The sequence below is a fragment of the Thunnus thynnus genome, chromosome 17 (genome assembly GCF_963924715.1).
Source record: "Thunnus thynnus chromosome 17, fThuThy2.1, whole genome shotgun sequence".
Lineage (NCBI taxonomy): Eukaryota > Metazoa > Chordata > Actinopteri > Scombriformes > Scombridae > Thunnus > Thunnus thynnus.
In genome coordinates, this window is record NC_089533.1 from 13468293 (window position 1) to 13495918 (window position 27626).

Genomic DNA, 27626 nt, shown 5'->3' on the forward strand with positions numbered 1-27626 from the left:
AGGGCACTCAACTCAGACACCTACGGAGAATCCAATGAGTCACACCAGAAAAAAGGAGTCAGCTTGTACTTCTGTAGAAGACTGACTGAGTACAGTATTATTTTGTAGTTCCGGGGTATTTTGTCTGAAGAAGCTGCTTGACTTCTTTGTTAGAGGGAGAAGTTATCAGCTCAGAAAATATGTTGCTTTGTTTGAAGCTGAAACTGAACTTGTACTATCTTCTAGGAAACTCTAATCTTCCGTTTATGATAATAAATTGATAACATGTTGAGAAATGTTCATGTTGTGTGTTTAGTGTATCTTTAAAAATGTTTACCATCTGGGGTCGAGGCAGGAGGTGGTTCTTAGGAAAAAAGAGTAAACCAAATGTGATGTAATCCTGACTCGATTCAAAGATGCATGCATACGATGTGCAGTGTGTTTCACTATTAGTGAGGATAAAATCCCAAAAGACAAAATACTAAGAACCTCCCCCTCCCTGTGTGCCACCCACTCTGCAGTTTACACTGCACGTGTAAATAACATTTTCAGTCATCAGAAAACAAATCAAACAGTGAGATCTCATGTTATAGAAAAATAGTGCTCTTTATTATAAATTACTGAAATGTTCATACGAATATAAATAAGTGCAAAGTTGTATCAGTCTGCTTGCTTCGTCAAACTTCTCAAATATCTTCAAGCATCCACAGCCAGCAGTTTGGCTGGCAAAAGTACATCTTTATAAAAGACACAAAACAGATTTACCATTTCATCTTCACTCATGTAAACATCGTTTTAAGTACGAGACAGTAAAATAAGATACATTACGACTCTTCTCCTTACTAGGAAAAGAGAGATACCATATTTAATACATTCATTTGTAAGCAGTGACGATTCTGTCTGTGCCACAAATACTACCACATATTTTGGTGTATATTTCCTTAACCACTGAAGCCATATTAAAGTCTGACTCTTGGGATTTGCTTAATAACTCAGCAGTGGTACTGTTCTCTCAAGTAAGATCCTGTAGGATTCAGTCATGTTGGTCGTCCAACAAACTGTTGTCTAGCTCAGGCAAGTTTGGCATAAAACCCTTCTTCTAAACAAAGTATCAGACAAACATTTTCTCTCCACTATAAACAAGGTCTTACAAGATTTTGAATTTTTTTTTTTTTTTTTTTTTTTTTTTTTTTAATTCAGCCTTTCTAATTGTGGCTGGTACAAATATACACCCATAAGGCCAATACTGTCCACTCAAGTTTCCATTTGTCTGTGAATTTCCAGCGTACATTTCGTGAGAGATCCCAGGATACTGGATGGATGCATCTAATACGTCCAAGATTATCATCCAACGTCAGTAAAAAAAAAAAAAAAAAGCCAGTCTGTTCTTAAAAGCCAGTCTGGCTTTAATAGATGGATCATTTTCTGAGGCTGATGTGTGTGAGCTTGACAGCCTCACAGTACACTGGTTAGCAGCAGCAGCAGCAGAGGGAACCTGTGTGTCATCAGACTGTAGACAGCTGACTGTGAGCCTCACTTCAGTTTTCAGTAAGTTGTACGTCATCAGTGAGGCAGAGGAGGATGGTGATGGTGGTTAGCGATCTTTCATACCAGATTACAGCAGTACTCTCTTCTTTTGGCCATTTTTTTTGTGGATTAGTCCTCAATCCAGTGTCTCTTCCTGAAATGTGCACCTTAAGAGACTCATGGCCACTTTTCTGTAAGAGCCACACACATCTTGTCAGTACAATACTGCTCCTTTAGACAAGCTCAGGCTTGGTTCTCTTGACTCTGCTTCATCATTGCGGCTTTCCCACTCGCCTGGAACGTGGCTGAAATGTTCCAGTTTCTTTGTTACACTCTTAAGTCTCTGCCCCCTCAAGAGCATCAGTATAATGCCTCTTAGATAGGAGCGTCATACTCCTGGAGGAATTCCTTAAGAGGATGTGGAAGTTGGTCTCTTTTAGTTGAAATGTCCAAATGTCCATTGACTGTTTTCCTGCACATGTGCTGCAAGGTGGACAAATTACAGGAGAGAGGTTTGAGGAGCTCCAGAGGGATTTTCTCCCCTCCAGAGTAAATGTAGTAAATATTCCCACTGCGGGTGTTCCCTTTGCTCTGAGGCATGTAGTAATGGACCAACTTGAGGATGCAATCAAAGTGGGGCACAGATTGAATGTTCTTAGGGTCTGTTTGCAGGTAAAAAGAGGCTGTATCACATTGGATACGCAGGTTTTTGGTGCCCGACGCCGTCTTGACACTGAGGGTGAACAGGTGACGGTTGTCAGAGCTGTCCCGGATGAGGAAAGTGCCGGTGGTCTCAGATGCCAGCATGGCATTGGCCTCCTTTCCAGTGATGGCCCCCCAGTAGAAGCCACTCTCCTGGAGCTTGTGGAGTGTGGTGAGGACCATCTGGTACTGCGTCTTGGAGGTGAAAGTCTTGTAACGGTGAGGCAGCCGCATGTTGGAGTCCAAAAGGCTGCTGCTCATCGCGGAGTCAAACTTGCTGTGAGTTACCATGGCGCTGTGGCCGCACTCTAGGCAGCCTGGGGAGCACTGGGCGCCGCGCAGACAAGTGAAGAAGAGGTGGGGTCAAACAGAGGTTCAGGAGGGTGAGTGGGAGGGCACGACGAGGTCAGCTCCCTGTCTGTCTGGAAATGAAACACCTAAAGAGACAAGAAAGAGGAGGTGAGATATGTGTGAGAAACGTGACACTAAACATTACAATTCAATTTAACTACAGAGTTTAACTAGACACCAACATGATACTCTGTTTTATTCAGGTTGAGCTCTAATGCAATACTCTTGCAGCTCTATTGGAAACTTTGCTTATTTTTCCAGATGTGGAAGTTCTGTACATCATGCGTTAATCAGCCCCAGATGATGAGGGGAATTACTCCGGAGCGCCATGACTTCTTTTTGTCATCTAGTAACAAAAAAAAACTTGTATGCCTCTAATCTATTGGATAGAACTTGTGGTGTTTAACAAAAATGTTCCAATTTAAGATCAATGTAAGATAAAACAATTTCGGGGAAACCTTTTGTGTAATCTGCCCTCGGGACTCAGGCACCATGGTCAGTTCCAGTAAAGACAAACGTAATCCCTATTGCGCAAATTGCATGCCTTGACCGGCGTCACTAAACAAACTACCTCGATTAGATAAATACAGTTCGTTTATTAACTTATAAACTCTGGCGGTACATACATAATAAGTATTCTGTGAAAAAAAAGACCAATCCTTACCTTTAATGTTTCTCCAAACTCGCTCTTTTAAATACAAGTAATACAAGTGTTCCGGGTCGCTGGGTAGATGAATGTTCACAGTTGTCCAGCGACTGTTAGGTTGTTTAAAAAATGGATTAAAAGTTCTTTGGCAACAAAGTTCAGACTTGTGCTTTCCTCAGTGTGTAGTGCACTGACAAGCGCTCTGGTGAGCTCTGAGCTATAAGTGAAGCTGTGGGAGGAGAGCAGCCCTCTTTTAGTGAGAGGATGCTCCGCCTCTTTCCAGTAAAGGCTCTCTCTCTCTTGGTAGGTTGACAGGAAGCATGTCTTTTTTTTTTTTTTTTTAAGGATTCCTGCTATGAGAAGTCCCCCCCCTCCCCCCCACCCCTCCTCCTCCACCCCCCTACTGTTACTTCAAATCGAAGGAGTCCCACTTATCTTGCTATGGTAACTAGTGTTTGTCTCTATGTCTTTTTAATTTGTAGATTTAAATCTTTTATTCTGAGAACATCTGTATGATCAGATATGATATATATGTTATTTTCTTTTTCTTTTTTTTGTCTTTTTTGTAATAGTTCCGCTTTAGTGTAAAGTGTGAGGTAATGATTCAGTCTTAACTGAGACTGTTTGTGTAATCGGTTTCTGAGAAATTCACAGTAATAGTATAGAGCAATTAGTTCCCCATAGAGGGCGCCAGATTTTGGGGAGACTTTATTTCCCAATAGCAACATCTGGTATCCAATGGCAGATTGTTACTATCATTGTTGTGAAATTTTGGACATGTTTTCCTTCAAATGTTTATGCCCATATTTTAGGATTGCTTCAAAGTTCCTAACATTTAGTAATATCCTTAAATCTCTATTAAAAACAGGTAAGAGCTCCTTCCAAATACACTTTGTTAACCTGTGATCACATATAAAAATGTGTACTTGGTTATGTTATTTACCGTATCATGTTTATACAACTGCCCAGCCCAAATGGACACATAAGACAGCAAAAATATCATTGTAGTGGTGACAGTTTTGTTCAGATGAGAATATAACTTCTTTTTATATACAATATTACAATGGATTTCCTGTCTCGAGCTCTACAAATAAAAATAAGCCACAAAAAGTTCCCCTCCCCTTTGATCCAAATAGAAGAACTTATCAGAAATGAAAGACATTTTACTGTAAAGTGAAAAGGAAGTACTATTAATTGTTGAAACTATTTGATGCTAGCCTTATCTAAGATACTTATTTAGAGAGTTTGGTGTTGATTCTCAACTGTCATTTTGATAAGGTTTGATCAGGCTCCCCACCCACTGTGGTGACCATAAAACTTCCTCTTACCGTAAGATTTCTTTATCATCATTTTTATATCGACATTCAGATGACCAAAGAAAGAGTTACTTCAGATCCTAATCTTTGACAACATGTGTATGTGTGTGACTGACAGAGTGCTCATAGATCCAGACCAACTCCCTCCCTGCTGATTCAGCTATGACTCCCATTAGCCTTAGGTGGTTATTGCACTGTAGATTAACCTCAGGCAATGGTGTCATGTCAAGCTTTGCCTTCCTTTAACAAGCTCACCCTTTTACTCATCAGTACAAGACAGTGGGTTTTTTTGTGTTGTTGTTTTTTTTATGACGCTGCTGCCTGAAAATCAGAAACAAAACAGCTCTGAAAGTTCTCGTTACAATTCTTAAAAACACCCAGTTTGGTGTTACTGAACCTCAGATGGGTGGTGGACTGGAAGGAGGGGCTTGTGGGTAACAGTTTGACGCCACAGAGCCTGATGGGTTTAGTAAATGCCAGCTGTGTCCACAGAGGTGAGTCAGGTGTTGTCTGATTCAGGCCACCAGCAGGATAGGGGGAAGGAAAATGGCGAGGATAGCCTCATAACTGTCCACTTGTTTCCAGAAAATCTATTGTGTCATCATTGTGAGGCATGCATTTAACGTCCAAAGGCTCCCCTAGAGATATAATGGGAGTCAATGGAAGGAAAGGAGCAGTAAGTTGGCTCAAACTGGGAAGGAGACACCCTCCAGTCCATGTCTCCATGGAAACCACTATGCACGTTATTACAGCATGCTGACTTGGCTTTTTAGCTTGTACTGTATGCTGTAATTTTCCAAGTAGGTTACACCTTTGATCCAGTTGAATAGAGGGATCTTAGAAGTACAGCTAGGGGGAAGATGGTGAAAAAAGGCTTGTAAGCACCCCCAGACATCAAGACAAAAATAAAATAAACAGACTGAAGACCGTGTGTACTTAACCAGAGGTCAACCCTCAAATGGCTGGTCAGTCGAGGTGGTTGACGAACCAAGTGACCTGGAGCTGAGACAGCTTCGTACTCTGTTGCTGTAGCACACACTGCGGGACTCCGGCCAAACATCTGAGGCTTATGGTGTGAGGCTTGGCAATGACAGATCTGGCGCTGTATGAGTGTGTAGCCTGTCCGTGTGTGTGCCTTTTATTTTTAGTAGGTTTACAGAATCTACTTGAAATAGAAAACCAAAATCGCCTTTTGTCCATGTTTTTATGTTTTTAAATGTGTATCTGGGCTCAGCTGGATGTATTTCACCCACTAATACTCCACAATGACACAGAAAGTGAGGTATTTTGAATCTACAGCTTCACTCACATGCAAAGTCAGTGAATTCATCCTGAGTTTAGTGGATGAGACAAGGTCTCGCACGCTAGCTTGTCGGTCTAAACCACTGTTTAGCTGAAAAGGCAGCTGTTTAGGTTTTCCCACACTGACTCAGAAATTTACTTTAGCTCATGGTTCCCGTAAACCCACCGGGTATAAGGGGGGAAAAAGCGGACCTCTCAACAGGAAAGATTGGTGAAAAAACAGAAAAAATGTTATTCAACAAAATATTTTTGAGGTGCTTGGTGTAGCAGAATTTCACTGAACAGGGCGATCTTTTAAAAGTGTTGCATGATTTGCCAATTTTATGAAATTAGTAGTAGTGTTGAACACATTGTTTGCACAGCTGAATACAGGGAGCCCTGAGTTCAGGTTGAGTCAAAAACATCTCAGCAAATGTTATTTTTATATTGAATATCATCTGCCAGTATGGGAGGGTTATATCTAAACATTAAATCATTTTCTAAAATTTCAACTTAAAAAAACAACATTAAAAAATACTACTTGGTTGAAAGGTTTGTAAGAGGAAATATTGCTGTTGTTGTGATCAACACTCTGTACCCATTTCAAATCAGGTAGATTACTGTGGAACTGTGACTGATGATCTGATATATGCAGGGAGGTTCCTGGCATATCAGTCAATCTAATTCCTGTTAGCTGAGTATCATTATCATGTTCAGTAGATACAGATACCTGCTACTACCTGTATCCCTTGTTTTTACGGTCACTTCATCGGCTAGAGAGCATTACCATTCACAGCTGTATGACTCTAACTTCCTTGTTGATTGAGAAAAGCCACTTCTGTGTTATTACTGATCATCCAGTAATAATTTCCTGGTAACTCTCATTCTCTCTAAGCCTATCTCACTCTGTCTCTCTCTCTTTGTCTTGCTGTGCGTGTGTGTTTGTGTGCATGTATGTGTGTGTGTTTTTCTGTCAATGCCAGTCTTTGTGTGTTTTCGTGAATCATGGGAAGTGTCATATGTGACCACCACAGATGAAAATGAAGCCACAAAACCCTAAGTGGCAACATTGTTTTTCACAATGCATTCTTCAGAAAATATTCGCGACAAACTCAAACTTGGCCCCTGAAGTATTAGTATAAAATCTCTATAGGCATGTGTTGTGTGTTGACTAAACATTTTAGACTAATCTTTCATGGCATGTGGCATGATTCCAGGAATTTTCTCAAGAACATTGTGTTCATGAGTGTCAGAGATGCTTTTCTTCACGCTGATTGCGCAACTCCATAGACCGTAGAGAATTCCTGTAAATTTACAGGGAAGAACCACTTTGTTGTTATTATTTATTTTTTATTTACACTATATCTTAACGGGAAGTGAAAGCACCATGTCAGCTCTGCTGTCAGATTCAAAAAGTAAGCACAGTGGTTAATTTTTTTTTTTTTTTTTAAAAAGAAAGTAAAAATGCAGAATAAAAACAAAAACAGATTATTGACTTTAACGGATTCAGACTTTGCAGTTAAATTCTATATTATTGTATATTGCATAAAAAGTGAGATCTTAATGCTGTTATTCATTATTTTATACATCATGCACAGTTAGTAGTTGTGCATTCTCTCTGTCTGCAGGTCTTCACCCTTCTGCACAGGACATGTGTTTATTATTTTTATGAGTTAGTAGGTTCTTTTTCGATTGTTGGCACTTGATTTAAAAAGGTGTGAAAGTTGACTGTGAAATTCAGCGTAATTTGATGGGTACATGCACCACTTAGCATTCCTCTCTGCATATCACATGACGTCTATTTATGGCCGCGAGTACCATCACTGTCACAGCTGTCTTCTGGGAAGAGCTAAAAGCAAAACACAGAGCCATTAACTTACTACTTTTAACACCCACAGAATTATCCACTGTGACTTTTGACCACGAGGACTACTCTATAAGTAAGTATGTGGCCATTTTACCTTAGTTCAAACAGCCTGTGTTATTAATATTTGGTCTTATTTTACTTTACCAAATAATACATAGAATATTATACCTAGACAGCTGGAGACTTTATCTTTCTAACAGAGGCCTATTAAATTTCCAAGAATGTTTTTCTGAATTTATTTTTTTTAATGTCCTCGTTTTATGATGTTGTTTCTGGCATTATTTGACGTTGGCTCTGCCGGCCATTGACTAGCAAACTTTTCAACTCCCGGCACTGTTCCAATATTTACATTACATCAAACTGCAGTCCAATCACAGGACCAGTGCCAATTCTGCTCCTCTCAAGGTTAACAAGAGGAGGAAGAGATAGGAAAGGCCTTTGATGTGACAGCAGGAGAGCACTTTTCACTGTTTGCTTTTCTTAGGTTTTATTTTCCTGGCATAAGGCAATGATCCAATAAGAGGAATGTCTAGTGCTATTGTGATAAGTTGCAACTGGGAGAGCAGGCGGGTCAGTTACCAACATTTTGGCCACGTGAGGGTGAGCTGGGAGCTTCGTTGGGGCTGTTATTGAGATCGACAACACAGAACTAACTCCTCAGAGACCTGCACTAGCGTTTCAAAACCCTTTCTTTCCAAATCACATACAGCTGATACAATGTGGCAATGACTATTTTGACATTCAGTGCAACCTTGTGATACAGGAAATGCAAACTCTAGGAACGTATGATTGGGTCAGTTTGACTGCACAGTCATGGTGTTAAGGAAGAAGTTAAATAAAGAAGTGAATGTCACAAACGTCATCAGGGCCTGGCTTCCAGTGTGTCATCATTTTCCACCAGGAGCCACATTGCGCTAGATGTGGTTGCTAAGCACATGGCACCTCAACATTTACTGGAAAGTTGAAGTTCAAACGTTTGAGATTATAGTGTGTATCACAGCTGATCCACAACACTCCACATCCTTTTCATCATTCTTAGGAAATTACAGACATGAGATACACCCTAAAAGGACAGAAAATTATCAAAGTATGAAATAGTTTTTTTCAGTTATGGAGATTCTAATTCATGCAAAGCCTTATTTACTTGTAAAAGAATAGTTTGTCATTCATTCGCATTCTTGCCAAGAGTTCAGCGAAAAGATTGATACCGCTGTGTGCCATGTGCAGGATTAAAATCTTCACCTCTTTGATCTCTGCACTTTCCAACTGAAATAAGTAGTTTATGCGAGGTCATACCACCGTGATGGTACGAGCTGCATCTGGAAAATGCACATCAATGTGCCACGTTCCCTGCAAAAAAGGCCAGTGTCCAGAACTGCTCCCTCAAACATTCAGATTGCATCATTGCAGATAATATGATTGATCTGACGCTGCCTGCCTATCTCGGCTCGTCTGCCACTGCCGCCACCATCCGTTTATCAGTATCAAATGCTTGGAGACAAAGGAGCCAATGACATAATCGGGATCTACGAAATGGAGTTTGATTCCCACATACCCTAGAAATAGCTGGCTGATGTTATTGGGCAGATGGTAATAAATCTGTCTGCATTATAATAGCATGTTGGCTCAAAGATGCTGTTAACTGAGAACACCTTGTTTAAATGCGCTCAAGCGAGGGTGCATGCTGCCAAAGCATACATATGCATTGAGTCTGCGCGCAGAACACACACACGCATGCATGTGCACACATGCAGTATTCGTATGCAAATGGTGTAATATGCTGGTTATCAGTATGTAACCACACTCATGCAAACACAGACACACATACTTCCTCTATCACACAGTAGTAGCAACCTGATCCTGAGCTGTGCCAGTAAGCAGAGCGGGACATTTCCGGATAGATTTAGTGTGTACGTGCACAGTTCACACACAAGGTTTGTGGGCACTGGTCAGATAAGAGTGCTGATAGTGGCCTGCGATAGGTGCCAGGCAGAGGACAGGGACATTTCTGTGGATCAGAGGGGATTTACATGGAAGATGTACCGTAATTCTAGAGGAGCACGATCTTGATTGCCAGATTTTCTCTCACTGATAATTCGCCTTTGCCTTCATGCACCACCCTCATGCACCACATTGTTTAAAAGGGCCTGACTCAGTCACAGATGTTTGAGGATACTACCCAGGATGCATCAGTCACCCAGAGGAAAGCTTTGATCCTAGCTATTCCCTAAATCAGTAAATGATTCCATATGAGTGTATGACTGGGCTTCGACAACCTTGCAGACATGGCAGACACAATGAAGTCATATCGGGGGGACTATAAACCGACTATAACCCATTGGCAGCATCGAATAGAGCCATTGTTACTGGTGCAGGTGTGTTCCTGTTCGGGGTTCTGCTAGAGTGAGTTACATCTCTCTCTTTCATCTTCTCAGTCATCATCAGTGAGTGTTTGCTTCCTTGTTTAGAAGGGCTTTCATAAAATTGCAGCTGCATTATTACTCTGTTTCTATGCATTTCTCATTCTTCTCCGCCTCTGTTCTCTTCTCTCTCAGCACAGCGCTGCATTGTAAATCTACAACTCCTACACTTTAAGGTCTTTGACTGACCTCTCAGAACAGCAACTCAGTGTCCCCGAGAGGCCTAACAGAGGGAGCTCCTGTCTGCACGGGGCTCTCCTACATCTTTCAGATATGTATTCTGATTGTACGCCTCCATCCGTGGAGCTCTATGGGACTTTTTTTTTTGCAGTGCGTCTAAACTTGATGAAGTCCTGACCCTCAAATGCAGCAGGTTTTTTCTTATTTTCCAGGAATAATAGTTTATCATATGATAAAATACATAAGAGTGTATTGCAGTAAGCTGGTCCTGGATCAGACATCAGAGCACTGCAGGCCCCCCTCTCTCTCTCCCTCCCTTCAAGGCATTTCCTTTTGTCCCTTTCTAGCTGGGCACTCCCTGTAGACAGGAAATTCTTCTGGAGTCACTCCAAACCATGGACTCCTTTTCCGTCTATTCCCGTTCCTAGCTAGAAATCTTGGAAGGAGGGTACAGCTTGTCCCGACCTCCGACCTGCATGTAAACAAACAATCTGCCTGTTCCAGAAATCATTCCGGCTTATCCAGCTTTCTCTGATCTGATTTTGGCAATGATTTTGGCAATACTACGTAATTGCTTGGCTACACAATACGCTGCATTATCAACAATAGTTAACATATATGGCTCTTCATTAAGATGCAAGATAAATCGTAAAAAGTCCTGCAGGAAAAATAAAAAGTGCTTCTTTTCACACCACATTAAAAACTACTGAGTTTCCCAGAATGAAAGCCACCCACAGTTCAATGAATGTGCAGAAAAATCCCACATTCACATTTTCCCACTGGGACAAACAAAGCTCTGTCTTGTTCACACAGTCACTCTGCCGCTCTGCATCAGCAAGTCCGCCACCAAAAATATTGTATACAAGAAAAAAGTTGGTTCTTCTTTCCAGTAAATCTAATTGATGTTGGCACCCAGACAGCATCTCTCTATCTCTCTACTCAATTCTATTCAGCCAAATTCAATTCCTTGAACAGATTCAGGAACAAATACTTAGATTTAGATTTACGGTTGCTACATAATTCCTCATGTGTAATCCAGGAATGCCAGTAAGTACAGTTAATATACTGTCTAATCATTTACAGTTGCTTTTATTATCACTGCGCATGACCGTTTATCGTTTATAACTTGGTCGTAAAGTTGAACATGCTCGGTCCAGATGGATCGTAACAGGAGCCTGTGTAATTTCACAGTATGTTTATTTTCCTTAACATTCTCATATGTAGGTCACTATGTCACCTCTGACCAGGACGTCTTGTGATTTTAACGGGAAGAATTGCAGCGATTTGGCTTTAAGGGAAATTGCGTTCATTGCAAAGAAAGATTAGGGATGTCTCTTTTCAAGCACAGGCCTAAAATGACTAATTGCACAACTCATTTATTAATTTCACATGCAACAGCTGGTCAGTTCTGACCATTTATTGTTCTGACCAGATGTGAGAACCACTGTATAATTTTAAATAAAAAATAAAGTGAGGCCAAGACAAAACTATAGATTCTGTTGCTTTTCTGCAACGGATTTCATGAGATGTTTTGCAAGATTTTGTTTGCAGGATATTTTCAAACTTACACAACTGCATGTTTGTGGGGAAATACTTTGAACTGCGAAATGCAATCAAATCATTAAATAATATAATCTGCATCCCGGCACTGTTATACTCCTTGCTTTACTTCCTGCAAAGTTTTACTGCTTTTACTATTATGTTATAACCTTATCTTGAACATGCTGTGATAGTCTGTGTTTGCATGGTTATATGAGTGTGTGTCAGACAAAGAGAGAGAAAGATGTAGAGAGAGATAGTGGAAGGAAGGGGGGGAGGGGAGAGAAAGTCTTTGTTGTGGCTGCTTTGTAACTCCCTTTCTCAGAAATCCTGCCCTGAGGATGAACTGAGTGTCCCTCAGCCGAGCAGAAGATTCCTGGAGTGATTTGAGCGGTATTTATTCTTCCAGTAAAACAACACTGCATCTGTCAACACCTGAAGTGTATATACACCCAAAACACTGTGAAATACCTCGTGACATATTTGAGTATTAGCTGCGAAGGGCTCCAGTCTGTCTCTTTGTAAGGAGAACTGATGGGATTCTGTTTTTTCAAATTGGCCTTGACAGCCTGTCTTCTTGTTATTGTCCAAGAACAATGATGACTCACATGATTGGCAGTTTTTAACCCCAAAATGTCCACTTCAAAGCACCATTTTTCTAAGATTAATATGGTAATTTTATGCAAAACTGAAGACAGAAAGACCTGTTAAAGCAAATTTTATGCAGCTGTGAACTGGTTTCGAGGCAGTGTTGCATTTACGTTTGCGTGACAATGTTTATGCGTGCCCGCCTGTCTGTGTGTAACATTCTTTTTGCCTGCACGAGCCGCGTTCCATATGAGAAAAGGCTCCTCTCATGCCAGTTGAGGTCAGGTCCGGACACCGTGGGGTGCACCCTTCTCCCGCCGTGGTGGGCCGGGAGGCAGGGGGAGGCCTTCCAGCGCTTCTGGGAAACAGTCTGGGCCTAATTGGAGCCTGACTGGTCTCACATGTCTCCACTTACTGAAGGAGACGGAGGATCCCGCTGCCTGGCCTATGAGAGCTGCTGTAGGCCCGGGCCTTTCCCCTTCATCAGCATAACCACAGAGGAGGCAGTTCACCAAGCAGGCCTGACATGACAGCATGAGTGAGTGGTGCGGTCTATGGTGTGTTTCAGCTTGGTTCAGTGCACTGAGGTCAGGTATGCTATACTGAGCTTTGCCATTTTATACTTTGTTTTTAAGTCTTGGAATATTTGACCTCAATAAATCCCTCCAGGTACAGTTTGTTCCAAGGATCTCCTTTCTGTACAGTATGTGCACCCTCCTCCTATTGTTCCCTTTTAACACTTCTGGGTCAGGACTGATGAAAACTCCCCTCCCATTGTATATCATGTTTCCCCTCGCAAGCACAACAAACCTCAGACTCACAACTAAGACATACTTTATAAGTACACTGATTTTTCATATGCCTGTCTATCCACGCTGCAGCGAGAAATACGAGAAGTGAAGAACAGCGCAGATGGTAAAAACAAAGACTTCCCTGCTGCTTCACCACCACCACACAACTTTTTTTCTCTGTTTTTTTTTTTTTTTTGTTCTTGCCGTGGCAACATGCCTCTCATTTCCCATCAGTCACGGTCACCTCATTGGCCCTACTCTGTAATTCTCAAAAACTTCATTATCATCCTGTTTCACAGCAGCGGTACAAAATATTGTTTGACTTCAGTTGTGCAAAGATGATTACAGGCAATTTCCCATCCACTTAGTTTTTTTCACAAACTAGCAAAAACTATTCATTTTAATATCAGAATGCACAGATGGAAAGCAGGAATTTTCTTCCTAATATGTCTTTTCTATGCACATCTGGAACAAATTGTTTCATGATTTGTACTCAGCTTCCACCAAAAACACTGCAGGCTATGGCCCAGAGAAAAATATCATACAAATATGCAACTCTTCATTTAGCTTTCATGTACTTTGAGACATTGGTTTTGCTGTCAAAAGAAAAAAAAAAAAGATTTTAATCTCTCACAGATCAAAGACTTTTCGAGAGCCGTTCTTCTCAGTTTTCTTGCCTTTTGCTGGCTCGAATAAACATGTCCCAGCGTGAGTTGTCCATAAACTATTCAGAAGGTATTCAGAAGCCTTAAAATCCCAAGACACAAATACTGCAGCTTTCACTTCATCACTGTACTCACTATTACCTGCTGAACATTAATGCACATCATCTCTCTGTACTACTACAATGTATTTGTCAGTACAACTTAGCATTTACCTTGTTCAACTGGTATTTAAACATATTTGTTTTCTACTTTTTATTTGTACCTGTTGATTTACCCAAACTGCTTTGACTATCCAGTCAATATGTGATACATATTAGTGACAAAAAAGCAGATTTGTGTTTGGTAGAAATTTTGTTCAAAATTTTGTAGAGAGTATAATGTTCAATCGACAAATTAAAGGGCACAAAGATGCTTGCTTTTACAACATCCTACCAAAGAAACTTTTGGGCAACAGTGCTTCAACCTGGTTGTTCATCCTCTTTGTGTTTTCTGATGTTAAAACAGTGAATGTTCTGATGTTTCTCAATGCTGTTGTCCACGGTAATGCAGGAAACAATACACAATCACAATTCTCCAGAAGGTGAGATTCAGGTCATTTCCTGAATACAACCTGTAAGACAAACTCATGAGATTATTTTTGTATGAGTCTTTATATTGTTTTTTTTTTTGTTTGTTTGTTTTTTTAGGAAAATCCTGCATAGTATGCCTTTAACACAAATCTGATATATTGGTGTTTTCTTCTGTATTTTAGTCTTCACCGCATCACCATCATCCATGCCCTGCTGCTTCCTGCATGGTCGTTCCATTGAGAAAAAGTCATTTGTATTGATTGCTTTTCCAGGCATCATTTAATATGATACATATTCACTTGTAAATATCGACCTTTCCCCGCTGCACCAACATTTGTGCCATAAATACTTTAAAAGCAAGCTCGCAAAAATGATATGAAATGCTATGAAGCTGTAAATAAAGATTTAAACAGTGTCAGGAGATTGGATTTTTTTTTTTTTTTATAGAGGGTAAATTTGGCTGGAGCGATGCAAACTTTGGATCCTGGTCTGGGTTTTGTCTACAGAAAGTCAGAGCAGAGGAGGGACTGATTCGATTTCAAGGCTGCCCTCGAGTGGAAGTGGTTATCAGTATTCATGGACTTACAGCATGTTGGCCTCACTTAACCTGTTATCTAATTAGTAATTGATTTGGCAGGACTGTAATCGAGCTGTTATTAATGAGCAACATAAAAATGCGCATTAAATTCTGTACAGCAGAATGCCTCAACAGTCCTTATCACACACTGCCACCTGCTGGAGTGATCTTAGTATAACATGGGCTCAATGTTAACATAATGCTGTATAAATGACATTCACATTCAGTGTTGCGACAAATCTGTCTTTATTTCAGCTTGATTAAATGGCAACAATTGAAACCTCAAATCAAACATTATTGAACTGAATAGCAAAAAAAAAAAAAAAAAAAGGCACAACTAATAAGAAACAAAATGAAGACAAAATACCCACTATACATTTAAGTATGTACAACTTTGATAAATAAACCAATACTGTCTAGAATTATGATTGTTTTGCATGTTTCCTTATTTCTCTAGGATTAGTGCGCTGAGAGGAGCAGAATGAAAGAGAAGCAGGAAACAGAAAGCGAGGATAATGGACAACAGGCACGGATGAGAGAGGAGACGACTGTAGACAAAAGTAGAAAAAAGATGCACAACAAAATTGTGCCTCAATGCAGTTTTAGCTATTTGACAGGATGACATGTCACTGCATCGCCGTGACCCATCAGACATCCTGCCCCTCCATCTTTTGGTTCACCACAGCACATTCCTGATAAGACTAGTAGTTTTGTATCATTACACATCAAACTTTGGATCCTGAGACGGGGACAACCCACTTTTTTTTTTCCAGGCATAGCTTCAATGAACCACACATTTATTTGTGCTGCTTTAAAGCATCTACAACAAGTCATAATATGTTTTATGCATAAACAGTCCGAAGCACACAGAAGTTATGACAGCCACTTCAAAGTACAGTATTGTACAATTTATTTATGAGGTTAGACTGAAGGCTGAAAATGACATGTGATTTGTTTTACCGTTAAATAGGTAACCCTCTACAACGAAAACTACACTAAAGATAGGAGACAAAGATTAAATGTTGCTCGACTGGGTAAAGAAAAGTGAATTACTGTTGCTAACCAGCAGCATTTCTCATCACATTTCATCTAGAGCGCCAGGCACTGTGCAGCAGTAAACTCTACAATTAAATTGCTTTTTATATGATACAGTAACAGAAAGTGGCCTTGGAAATATGGGAAGAGAAAATCAAAAGGGGCCAACAGTTCTGTTTTCCAGACAACTTAAGACCCAAAAAAAGAGGCCAGGGGTGATAGACACTCGTCCTTTTGAAAGACACAAATCCCCAGGATTCATCTCCAGGACCATCAGGAAATGAACAGTGAGAGCCATATCCAACTCTGAAACCCTGTCCAGACAAGCAGACAACCTCACCTGCCGCGGGACGCCCCACACTGCAGCTTCACATTTACAAAAAAAAACAGTTCAGTCTGGGACACAGACGAGGCTTTCGTTCCTCGCATGGCTGTCGCGTTGTGAACAGGATCCATGTCAACCTTGACATGGAACATTTCAGAACATGGGAACAATCTCCTGAGTGGCAACTTTTTCAACAGAGAAGTTTTTGTTTTCATAGTTTTTTTTTCCTATAAAATCACTAACAGTTGGCAAATTAACCCCTGCATCCCATCCCTTCCCCTCCCACCCCCTGCAGTTTCTGTTGCGAGACCTTTTTCCTTTTTTACAAAAGCGAACAAACAGAAAAGACTCGAGAGGAATCGACAGTAAAAGCTGTAAAAATAGACACGTATTACCCAAACATATTAAAGCACGTCAGAAAAGGTCTTTACTTTTCTTTCAGAGAGCGAGGAATATTTTGGTTGGGGTACCACACTTGGTCAGACCTGCTGAGTTCAAAACGATGTGTGCTAAGAGGGACTGCATGAGTGTATGCATGTTGTTTATGTGTGCAATGTAAATGGGATTTTTCTTAAAGCCTGAGGGAACAGTTTCTCTTCAAAGGGGATTCTGCTGAGTGACACCACAAGGGCCTCATAGACAGAGAGCACACATAAAGCTGAGAGAGAAAGAGAGACATTCAGACAGGAGGTTAGAGGAGGCTTTGGCCTTGACTCTTATCTAGAAACCCCAGCATGCTTCCTGTTTTTCTAGCCAGTAGAGTCCCGAAGCCAGACCTAATATGTATCCTAGAGAAATCCCCTGGAGAGGTCTGAGGGACATCCCAGCGGTGGCCTCTGCACTGGCCCAGACAGGGAGAGCAGACACCCGGTACCCCACCCCTGCTCTGTCAAGTGCAACGTCTGAAGCGCTGAGCAGCTCTAGTGCCTCTTCATGGACGACACCTTCTTCTTCCTGGCTGCCAGCATCTCGTAGAAGGGGTCCCTGCTGATGGCAGCTCTGTGGACACAGATGCAGAGGAAATGTCAGAACAAGCGTAATGGCATAAGTGTTCAAATTGCTGCACTCATATCAAAGAGGGTTGAAAATTGGATTTTAAAAAACCTAAAACGAAAGGGGTTCATATCAGATGAATGTATGTAAAAATGGCATTTGCAATGCCAGCACTCTGATTTAACCATTTCTTGTTTTTTTTTTTATGTACTTAGCAAAATTATTGTGCATTATCAGCACATTGTTTGTTTTCTTCCCATTTTTCTCCTCACAAAAAACTTTCTAAACTGTGCAGACCACAAGATGATCTCATTTACTGTAAACTGCAATGATCAGCATCTGCAGTAGAACTTTTGGATGTGTGGGGACGTGGCATCCAAGTAAAAATCACATTCTGCCTCCCTTGAAAACATCTAAGTTTTTTTTGGTGAAACTCGATATAAACCTAAAAAATTGCCTTTGGTGGAAGTTTTGATATACTGCATCAGAACTATGCCTTCAGGAAGGTTTTATGTGACAATGATTTAAGGAGTGGAGGAAAAATCATTTACTTGATGCTGTTCATCCATTCATCTTTTTCCTCAGCAGTGGGGGCGGAGATTCGGTAGAAGGTGTGATTGCCCTCCACGACGCGCCCGTCAGCCTCTGTCTTGCACGCCTTTATCACCTGGTCCTTGTTGTCAGGGATGAAAAGCTCAAAGCAGTTCTACAAGGAGGAGAAGTTAGAAATAAAGTATCAATAAATGAACAAACAGCAGGATTGATTAATAACACATTGATCTATTAGCTCGAGGTAACTAATAAGTCTCTCCATTACTATGTGTGAACAGCATCTGGTGTTAATTTTCTAAATGGGTAGAACTGGAGACGCTCTTCTATATTGACATTTAAAAAAATAGGTTCTATTAAAACCAGATCTGACTGTGTGTAGTCACAGAATGAACCAGTAGAGGGAGCTATGCTTACAGGCTTCTTGTCCTCCACCTCCCTGATGCTCAGGTTCTCCAGTGGGATAATTCCTCTGGGCTCTTTGTCCTGCACAAAAAAATAAAAAAAAATGACAGAATGACAGAGTTCTGCACACAGGAAACAATAAAATCTTCACTGTGACTGATGAACCTAGCCGTACTCACTGTGGTGTACTCAAAGTAGTACAGACAGTTGTCTGTGAGGATGAACCATCTCCTCTTCCAGGTTTTTACTCGTCCCCCTGTGGAGCAAAAGGCCAGCATCAGAGAGGTTCAGCAAGAGAAATAGAGAGAGAGAGAGACGAGCACCGAAGCACCAGGTCGAGCAGCAGACAGGCAGACAGATGTATGAGCAGACAGACAGATGACGGCTCCAGAGGGCTCCTTTTCCCAGAATATCCCACTATTTGCTCTGATCCACCACTGCACCGTGCGCTCACCGTCACCACAGCTGCATCGCCTTCACCTGTCTGGGTGTTTTCCTTCTTTTGTTTAATTTGGCGTTTTAAGGAATTGTTTTTACACCAAAAATGTTATAACAGGTCCTGGACACTCAACAGTTAAATCCCAAATGGTTGATATATACCATATTAAGGATAATTGGAGTCAGTGTGGGGATGCTATATGATAAAGCTTCATTGCTCCTTAAATGACGCCCTGTGTCTCTCCTTAGTTGCTGACTCAGATAATAAGTCTGGAAAGCTGGGATCAATAGGCAGGATACAGATCTATGTGCTTTGCACTCACTGAACTTAATGAACTACCACCTAAATGAAGTTACTAGAGGACAGTTATAAATATGGAAAGCAATGAAATTACCATATGAGGGTTGAATGTTGAAACTAAGGAGTAACTGAGAGGTCATTTTATACAGCCCAGGATTAAGTTCTTGCCTCTTTCATGCCCAGTAGTGGCTCTCTGGTTAACTCTGTGCCTGCTGATCTGTAGCTGACCTCTGACCCCCCTTTGTCACCCATACTTCCTGTGAGGGGAAACCTGATCAGAGAAGCAGATGGCAGCTTCGCTCTCTGAGGATGAGATGCCAATGACAAACTGAGTCGGGCAGGAAGCTCAGCGCCTGGAGCTGTTCGGCTACTCTACAGGCATCTCAGACTTGAATTTCCTGTTTTGGCTTTGTTAAGTAACTTCTCAGCTATACAGGAGCAGTGTTCAGTGAATGGGGAGACAAAATTTCTTTCTAATCATGACATAAAGACCTAAGCCTTGTCTAGACTAGGCTATCCCACCACCAATGTTAGTAAAAAGCTGCATTTTGAAACCCATCTACCATGACAGAGGAGAGCTAAGTGGATGCTTTTCAGCACACATAGACATGTAGAACACACTTGTATTATCATATAACAGCCTTAGCACTGTATATGATATCCCATCATATCGCAGATGTCATGATAGGTCAAACGCTTTGGTCTATATTTGTTATTATCTACAACGACACGCTTCACTCGACAGGCAGAGATGGAGAGCCCCTCGCCACATCTCGACACGTCAGCGTGTTGCAACAAAAAAGCAGACCAACAGAAAACACAGACGTGATGGAAGAGTCACACAGCTGACGGCCGGAGAGTTTGATTGGGTTGGAGGTTTGCGATTAGATTTGATGGTCATGTCAGTTTCCTGTCACTCTGAGAAAGACAGATGACCTCCTCCCGTGCAAGAATGTCTGGGACGAGGCGGGACGTCCCAGCAGATTGTTGCAAGGGTGTGGACGGTGCTAGGCCGGAGTGGAGCTAAGTGGAGGGAGTCACCCATGCAAGACGGGGCTGTGGGAGGCTGGGCAAGCGGAGGTTAAAAGGGAACAGGTGGCTTTTTAAATCATTTCTGGTTGTTGATGTTTTGTTGTTTTATGATCCCCTTAAAAATTATTAGCAATGGTTAGTCTTCTTACCTAATATTGCTTTTTATTTTTGTGCAAAAAAATAACCCCAGTCCCATTCAATTACCACATTTCTGCACCAATTCAATCTTATTTTGTAATAGGAAAGGTGCACAAATTACCAGAATGCACTGCTACTAACCATGTGCAATTTGAGTATATATATATATAAAGCATGCATGAATCATTTGAACCATGCCTGAATCCCTTTCAGCACACTCCTCTGCCCATGCTTCTCTCCCACAGTTTGGTCCAGTCCGGTCTAGTGCCAAACTTAGTCGCATCCACATCGTTACCCTTCAGATCCACTTACAGCATTACAGAGATAAGAGGAGCAGAGCCATATTGTTGAAAAGGTGCAGTATTCCTTTTCCATGCAACCAGAGAGCAAACGACAATAAGCCAATGGGTAAATGGGTTCATGATCAATTTGGAGAGTCAAGCAAAGTCCTTTGTTGTGCTCGCTGTATGGAAAAAAAGGTATAATGCAGCTTCCATAAAACAGAGATCAAAGAGAGTGACCACCACAGCGTACAGAGAAAAAAGAAGGTCAAACTGCTCAGTAGAGTGGTCACAAAGCATCAGCTCCCCGAGCCGAGCCCACGGGGTGGCAAATGCACCCAGCGACCGCCCGGCAACCACCCACAGAGATAAAAGACAGTGGGGAAAAAAACCACCAGCTCAATGAGAGACTCGACAGACAAACAAACATCTGAGGTTTAAATGAGTCAATGGAGAGACAAACAATAAAAATAAAAACCTATAGACAAAAAAAAAAAAAAAACCCTGTATGAAAGTTAAAAAAAAAAAAAAAAAGAAGAATAGAACAAAAGCATGGCGGACCACCAAAAGCACCTGAGAGCTGAGAAATGGACTAGCGTTTGGGAAGAGCAGGTGTACATACCTCCTGAGGAAAGACAACAGCCAAAATCATGGGAACAAACAAACAAACGAAGAGGAAAAGGAAACAAAAAAATCAAATTAAATGATAAGGAATTATTGCACCACAGTCCTGTTCATTTTGGCTCCAAGGAGGCTTTGATGCACTGCTTTACAGCTTTTTAAGTTGAAAATACTGTATTTAGTAATGAGTAAGCAGATTTTTACACATCTGCTGTTGTAGTTTTAGTCCACACGGAGGAGCTCTACTCAATGTGAACTTGTCACAATTACTGCAAAGCACTACATTAAATATCACCTCCATTTGGGTCAATTTCCTGAGATATCCAGTAGTTTATCTTCCACCCTGATTGTTTTACTCAAATCTTCTAATTTGGCGTTATTGGAGAAAGAGTAATTCTACCTCAGTGTATTCGGTTGTAAAGAGTCACAGTGACTGGAAAATTCAATTTGACTTTAAACATTCATGCTTTTTTATGAAATTCATTGTGAATCTGGAAACCAGACAGAGATCTCAGAGAAAATAGAGGATGGAGAGTTGGGGAGTCCAGGGTTGTGCTTTTCTACTTGTAGAGTGCTTACGACCATTAAAGGTACCAGCTGACATCCTGTGGACCATTTGTAATGATATAGGCACAAGAAGTGTATGTGTATGTATGTGCATGTTTATGTCTCCAAACATATGTTTAAGCTATAAATTAGCAAAAGGTCAGAACTAAATGTCCCTTGAAACTTCACCAACTGGTAAAATTCCATTTGGGGGAAAAAATAATTAGAGATACCGAGACAACCCCAATGTTTTTTTAAGATTTCTTGATTTATATACTCTGTGTGGCTATGAAAGTCAGTATTTGTGTGTGTGCATGCATGTCAGTATATGAATATGCCTTCTCTTAAATAATTCAAAAGCCTCCACATATGGTGGTCTGATCTCAAGGCCACATTCATAATACATTAAAGCAGGCAGAGATGTCTTCAGATGTCTCAGGTCGAGCATGAACACACATGCTCACAGGTACCTAACACACTCGCATATTCCCATACACTCACAGGTTATTGACCTCAGGGTAGACATTGGTTATCACTTTATACAGGCTGATTCTGAACCCTGAGATAGTCCACCCATATGTGCTGCTATGACGACAAAGTCATCTATCGGAGCAGCCGTATTGATGAGAATGCCATCATTTTAGCAATTCATTATGTGCCCAAGTAAGTGTATTTTCTGGGTCACTCACCCAGTTTTAGCAGCCAGCCCTCTCTGTCTGGATTGAAGAAAGTGTGTGTGAGGTCGTTGCCGTCGTCCTCTGGGATTTTGAAAGGCTCGTTCTTGATGCTCTCATAAAGATTCTACAAGGAGAGTTAGAGTTGTGAATATGCAGCAAGTTTGAGATTAGAGAAAGGTGCAGGGTCACATTGCGAAGAAAAACACACAAGGAAGGGACATAACAGAAAAAGAGTTTGGAAGCGCTCCTCACCCGGAGCAGGTCTTCAGGTAAGTCTCCTCCATCGTTGATTCCTCTGTTCATGGAGATGAATCGTTCCACAGTAGGCTTGTCCTTCACATTCGGGTTGTGGAGGCTGGTGTTCAGCATGATGATGGCAAATGACAGGATGTAACAGGTGTCTGTTACACACAGAAACACACACAGACACACCATATGATCACACTGTGAGAGAGAGATGAGCTTTACGAGTTAGCGAAAGGTTGCTGTTTACCATAAAACTGCTGCCAGTATTTAATGTAGAGTTTAAATAGGAATGTAAATTAGCTGAGCTAACTGCTTCTGACTGCACTTTGGGGACCACAGTCTAACAGAGAGGAACAGATAGGCGAAGCTTCGTTAGCGACGAGAGCGGGTGGGAGTGAAAGGCTGCTTGTGGGCAGCTAACTATGCATGTGTGTTTCTGAACGGGCACCCTTGTGCGTGTGTGTACGCTAAAAGACAACGTGGAAAGCACACGGCTGACGCAGCAGCACTTTATCTGGCCCGTTAGGCTGTTGAGAAGTCCCATGCATTATTCACATCCATCTGCGTCTATGTTAGAGGCAGCCGTCTGCTACGGGCATTATTTCCCAAAAGCCAGACACTCCTCTATAACACAGATCACCTCAGCAGACTGTGTGTCTGCTAAATAAAAACGTTTAGATATGACCAGTACAGTCCATTAAAAAATACAAAATTAGAGTTATTATTATTCTGATTAGGGATTTGAATCAGAGTAACTATATTTATTAATGTGCAGTCCTTTAATTCTTTGTTTCACTGCTCACACATTCACAGGTCTTTGGCTTTTTATGGCAGTACTGAAAGCTGGGGCTGTAAAGTATGTCAGCCCTACCTGTGGACTGGAAAACACCAGGGTTGCACTGGCAGTAGCGCTGGGCAAAAGCCTCCATCATGCGGTCAATCTTCTGGGCTTCTCCCGGTAGCCGAAAGCTCCACAGGAACTGTCTGTCAGGGGACACAGCTGAGTCGTCAGCCACACGCTCTCAGATACTGTGAGAAAGCTAAATAAATTCTGTCATGCTACAGGACTGAAACTGACACCTGCATTTTCATAAAAAAAATGGACCGTATCACACATGATTTACATAAAAAGGGGACAAAGCTATAAGGATCTAGCTTTGGGTAGTGAGTGAGTATGTAGCAGGTGTGAGGATGCGGGTGCGGTCATACCTTAGGGCCTGAACCAGGTTGAGGTCTGTGAACTCATGAAGCTCCACAAAGGCATGGAGGACTTGGATATTAAAATCATCTCTGTAGGAGACAAAAAAGGGGCAAATTCTTATAGTTAAACATTTAAAAAGTGATTGTTTGCAAACCCAACAAAAGAAAGAAATAATTAAAGATTGTTACCGATAAGCAAATCTACAAAAGGGAACTGTTGGCTCAAAGCTGTATGTAAAAGCCTGATTGTTGCCTCATTTGAAATGTAGATGTTAGAGGACTCATCAGGCTCGTGTCTAAGGACCAGCTCTGGCACACATGGTCTGGAGAAGTCTATGAGATCCGGTGGAAAAGGATAAACACATCCCACCTGCTTCATTTATCATCTAATCTTGATCATGACATCATTCTCGACCTTTATGCCCTTCAGAGTAAATGATCTGCCCTGTGGGATCATGGGGTGGCTCTAAGGTGCTCTCCATGACAGAGTTATGTTATTCCCAGTGGACAAGTGACTAATCCTATCTCCCGTGCTGATCCGGCCCCTCCTTCCAGATCAGAAACACGCAGAAAGCTTGATAACAATCAAACAGAAAGCATCCATCAAAAGCCTGTGCTCCATTTCCTGGTCTGACCTCACCGACCACACCCTGACTGTAACACTGCCTGCTCTTTAGTCCCCATGCGCTACATACTGAACATCAGGCCCATCCTTATTTCCTGTATTATGTGTTCACTCTAACAAGGATGCCCTGCTCTCCAGTCAAATCTTTAATTGCCTTCCAAGACATGCATGCATTCTCAAGTTGTGAGTCTCTTGATCACGTTACTTATGAATGAGTAAGATAATGAAAGACAGATGGAGGCTATTGAGTAACGACGGACATCGTCTTGAGAGGACTGTCTAAATGTGGAACCAATAATCTATGTTTGGGAAAGGATGGGTGTGCCTGACCAAGAGGAAACAGAGCAATACGGAAAGTATGCGCTCTCGAAGAGGGTGATCTCTGTTCGATGCTCTTATCAACCACATGGTTGGATGTGTACAAAAATCCGCATAGAGAGGTAGAAACTCTGATAGGGAGATGGTTAGATAGAGAATAGAACAATATATCTGTCTTTAGGCCGACCTCTCTCCGAGGTAATCTCCAATAGCTGTTTTGTTGAGGCCCTCGCCCTTGTAGAGGAATTGAGCAATGTCGTCACTGGTGTTCTTCAGCAAGTCATTCTCTATCAAGAACTGGATCCCCTGTGAAAGAGACAGCGCCCCAGATTACATCCTGCTTATGAAAACATGTGAGACAAATCATATTTCATGACACGTTACTTAATTTCTTCCACCTACCTTTTTGGGGTCCATGTTGAATTTCTTACGGCCCATGGCCACCTGTTTATTCCTCTGCATATTTTTCCTGGAACATCAGAGCGTAGGCTGCTGTTAGTTGTCCTTGACATATGAACGTAATATGTAATTTGTTGTGGTATATGAGTGGTTTATGTAACAATTACAGTGTAAAAAATATTTTTATTACAGAATAATCAGCCAATTTTTTTGATCAGTCATTTGGTCTATAAAATTTCAGAAAATGGTGAAAAATCACATTTTCCAAGAACCCAAAGGGATGTTTAAAGGCCAAACCTATGGATATATTATATACTATTACAGACAACAAATAAAAACTGATAGCAAGTACCAGTGATTTTTGGCACAATTAATTTTCTCTTAATCTACTAATGGATTAATCATTTCAGCTCTACTATGTATACACGTTTTGCCTTTTTGATATGACTCATTCAGAACCAACAAAATCCAACATATTGATGATCCATCATCTTACTAATTCTAGCATGGCTCAGATCAATTCAATAAGTTCATTCATTCATTTCCTCAATGAATCTTCTAACATTTTTCATTTGTCCGGCAGCGGCCAGACCCTTTCCCCCCCTTCGACCGTGATGACAAAGCGTTGATGAAGCGTTTAACGTCATGCATATGGGAACAACTCATTTCTCAGGCCTTGAGTAATTCAGAGGTCAAAGTGCACTCCAAGAGTCCGCCATCACCATGGTTACATCTCCATCTCCAGCCGGTGAGAGGTCACCACTTCTTCCCACTGATTCACTAGCACCAGCATTCCTTTGGCTTTTGTTTGCCAAAGTCCAACACTCAACTACACAGATGCTCCACAAGGGAGAGTACAGCTGACATCAGCAGTGCGGTCTGATTGTCATGTTCTGTTTTCAATAAATGGATCATAGGAAACTTTGATCACAAGAAGGTGCCATAACCCTTAATGGGTTTTGGATCCTAGAGAAAGTGCATTAGGAATATTCTGTAGCTGATGGGATCCCTATCCACTTGAGTAGACCAAACCCGAGTGCTCCCTCTCCTGGGACCATCCATTGTCTGCTTCTGCCCGTACACCCACTGCATTATTCAATGAGGCCTCCCATCATGGGGGTGTGCCTGATGAAACATTTAAACTGCCTTAAAAGCATAGCCAATTTGGGTAGGGTGTTTGGTGTGACTGGATGGCCCAACTTGGCCATCAAACATTAATAACTGACAGCTTCATTTGCTAGGTTAATAGAAGGCAAACAACAAGCCAATTTGGACAACAGAGAGGGAAATATGTGTGTAGTTTGGGGGGGGGTGGGGGGGGGTTGGGTCACATTTTCTTACCTCTCCTCAGTGGAACCCAGGTTCTCGATCTCACTCGTCACTTCTGCTATCTCATCCTTCAACCGCTGCAGAGAAGACAGGAGTGTTAGTCATGAATATGATGAGTATCATAGCGATATGAATACACCATCTGGCTATTTCAATATCGGAAGGGTGTGACCAACACAAACAACATACAAAGCATTCGTATAAAAAACAAAACAAAACGCAAGGGCTCTATAAAACAATGCAAATGGAGAGGCTATCATCTCTGATTATCTCAGTTCATCTGTCAGCCAGGTGGCCTTTTATCACACAAATACTCACATCAGAGCCTTCATCAACAAAGAGAGCGGAGTCACTTCTCAGGAGCTGAAACTTCACACTCTGCTGCTCATTCAGATCGCCTCAGTTCTCTAAAAACTGATAGTAACTGTCTGTATATCTCATATCAGAGAATGTGTGTTTGCGTGTATTTCTCTCCCAAACAATCCTCTCAATCTGAATTTGATTAGGCTGAGAAAATTCAGGGATAACCTCAATACAAATGGATGTAAGAAAGCGTGAAAGTGGATTATATTTTGTGTAGCGTTTTAGTGATTAATGGCCTTAGAGGCAGATTTAGTTGTTCAAGCCAGGCCCACTGGTGCCAGACTGGCGCAGTAAGGGCACTGCAGAGGGTAGAGGATGGAGAGGGTGACGTCAGCTTGATGAAAATGTGGAATAATAGAGTGGCACAAGAGAAGTCTGGTATACGGCTATTGGTCATGAGAGGCTTCGACGCTCCTAGTAAAGGTTACAATCATCGAGCCTTTCCATTCATATCCAGCTGCAGTGTTAATGTATCATTTCTCCTGCATAATACCAAACCACTATAGCCCAAACCACAAAGGGAACATCTGTGTTTTCAAGGCCTGCGCAATCACAACACATTCCTCAGATGCTTGCCTCCGCAAACAAAGGCTGTGCTCGTACAGGAAAGCGGGTGGCTACGGTGGGGGCCTTGACAAGCAGTACCACAGGGGAGAGTTGTGGGAGTCGATGAGTAGGAGAGGGGTCAGTGTGAAAACCACAGAGGAGGAGGATGATGGGGGAAGATGGGGGCAGCGGTGGTGTCCAGAAAAGAGGGTGGGAGGGGGGCTGCGATGGTGGAAAAGAGATGATGTGTCAGATCACACC

At 41.6% G+C, this 27626-nt stretch overlaps 2 protein-coding genes and 1 long non-coding RNA gene across 6 annotated transcripts in view; 1 reads left to right on the plus strand and 2 right to left on the minus strand.

Annotated features, from left to right (window-relative positions):
- Nucleotides 1-566: 566 nt before the first annotated feature.
- On the minus strand, nt 567-3438 carry socs3a (suppressor of cytokine signaling 3a). The gene is made up of 2 exons (XM_067616433.1): nt 3224-3438; nt 567-2645 (listed from the first exon to the last, which is right to left on the minus strand). The coding sequence occupies exon 2, from the start codon at nt 2497-2499 to the stop codon at nt 1882-1884; it is 618 nt and encodes a 205-aa protein (XP_067472534.1). The 5' UTR covers nt 2500-2645; nt 3224-3438; the 3' UTR covers nt 567-1881.
- A 4041-nt stretch (nt 3439-7479) lies between these two features.
- LOC137168510 (uncharacterized) lies at nt 7480-15365 on the plus strand. Its single transcript, XR_010924287.1, has 2 exons — nt 7480-7742; nt 9953-15365. It is a non-coding gene; the product is annotated as an uncharacterized lncRNA (long non-coding RNA).
- A 1750-nt stretch (nt 15366-17115) lies between these two features.
- LOC137168509 (cytohesin-1) overlaps nt 17116-27626 on the minus strand; it is a 39601-nt gene continuing 29090 nt past the window's right edge. For 3 of the 4 annotated variants that reach the window (XM_067571136.1, XM_067571135.1, XM_067571137.1), the window contains exons 3-13: nt 26469-26533; nt 25131-25197; nt 24916-25034; nt 23795-23875; nt 23457-23569; nt 22592-22740; nt 22351-22463; nt 18485-18563; nt 18318-18386; nt 17903-18057; nt 17116-17357 (exon numbers count right to left, since the gene is read on the minus strand). In XM_067571136.1, coding sequence (XP_067427237.1) covers nt 17279-17357; nt 17903-18057; nt 18318-18386; nt 18485-18563; nt 22351-22463; nt 22592-22740; nt 23457-23569; nt 23795-23875; nt 24916-25034; nt 25131-25197; nt 26469-26533 — 1089 coding nt within the window. In that variant the 3' untranslated portion in view covers nt 17116-17278. The remainder of the gene's footprint in view (nt 17358-17902; nt 18058-18317; nt 18387-18484; nt 18564-22350; nt 22464-22591; nt 22741-23456; nt 23570-23794; nt 23876-24915; nt 25035-25130; nt 25198-26468; nt 26534-27626) is intronic. The other variant, XM_067571134.1, reaches the window with a different exon arrangement.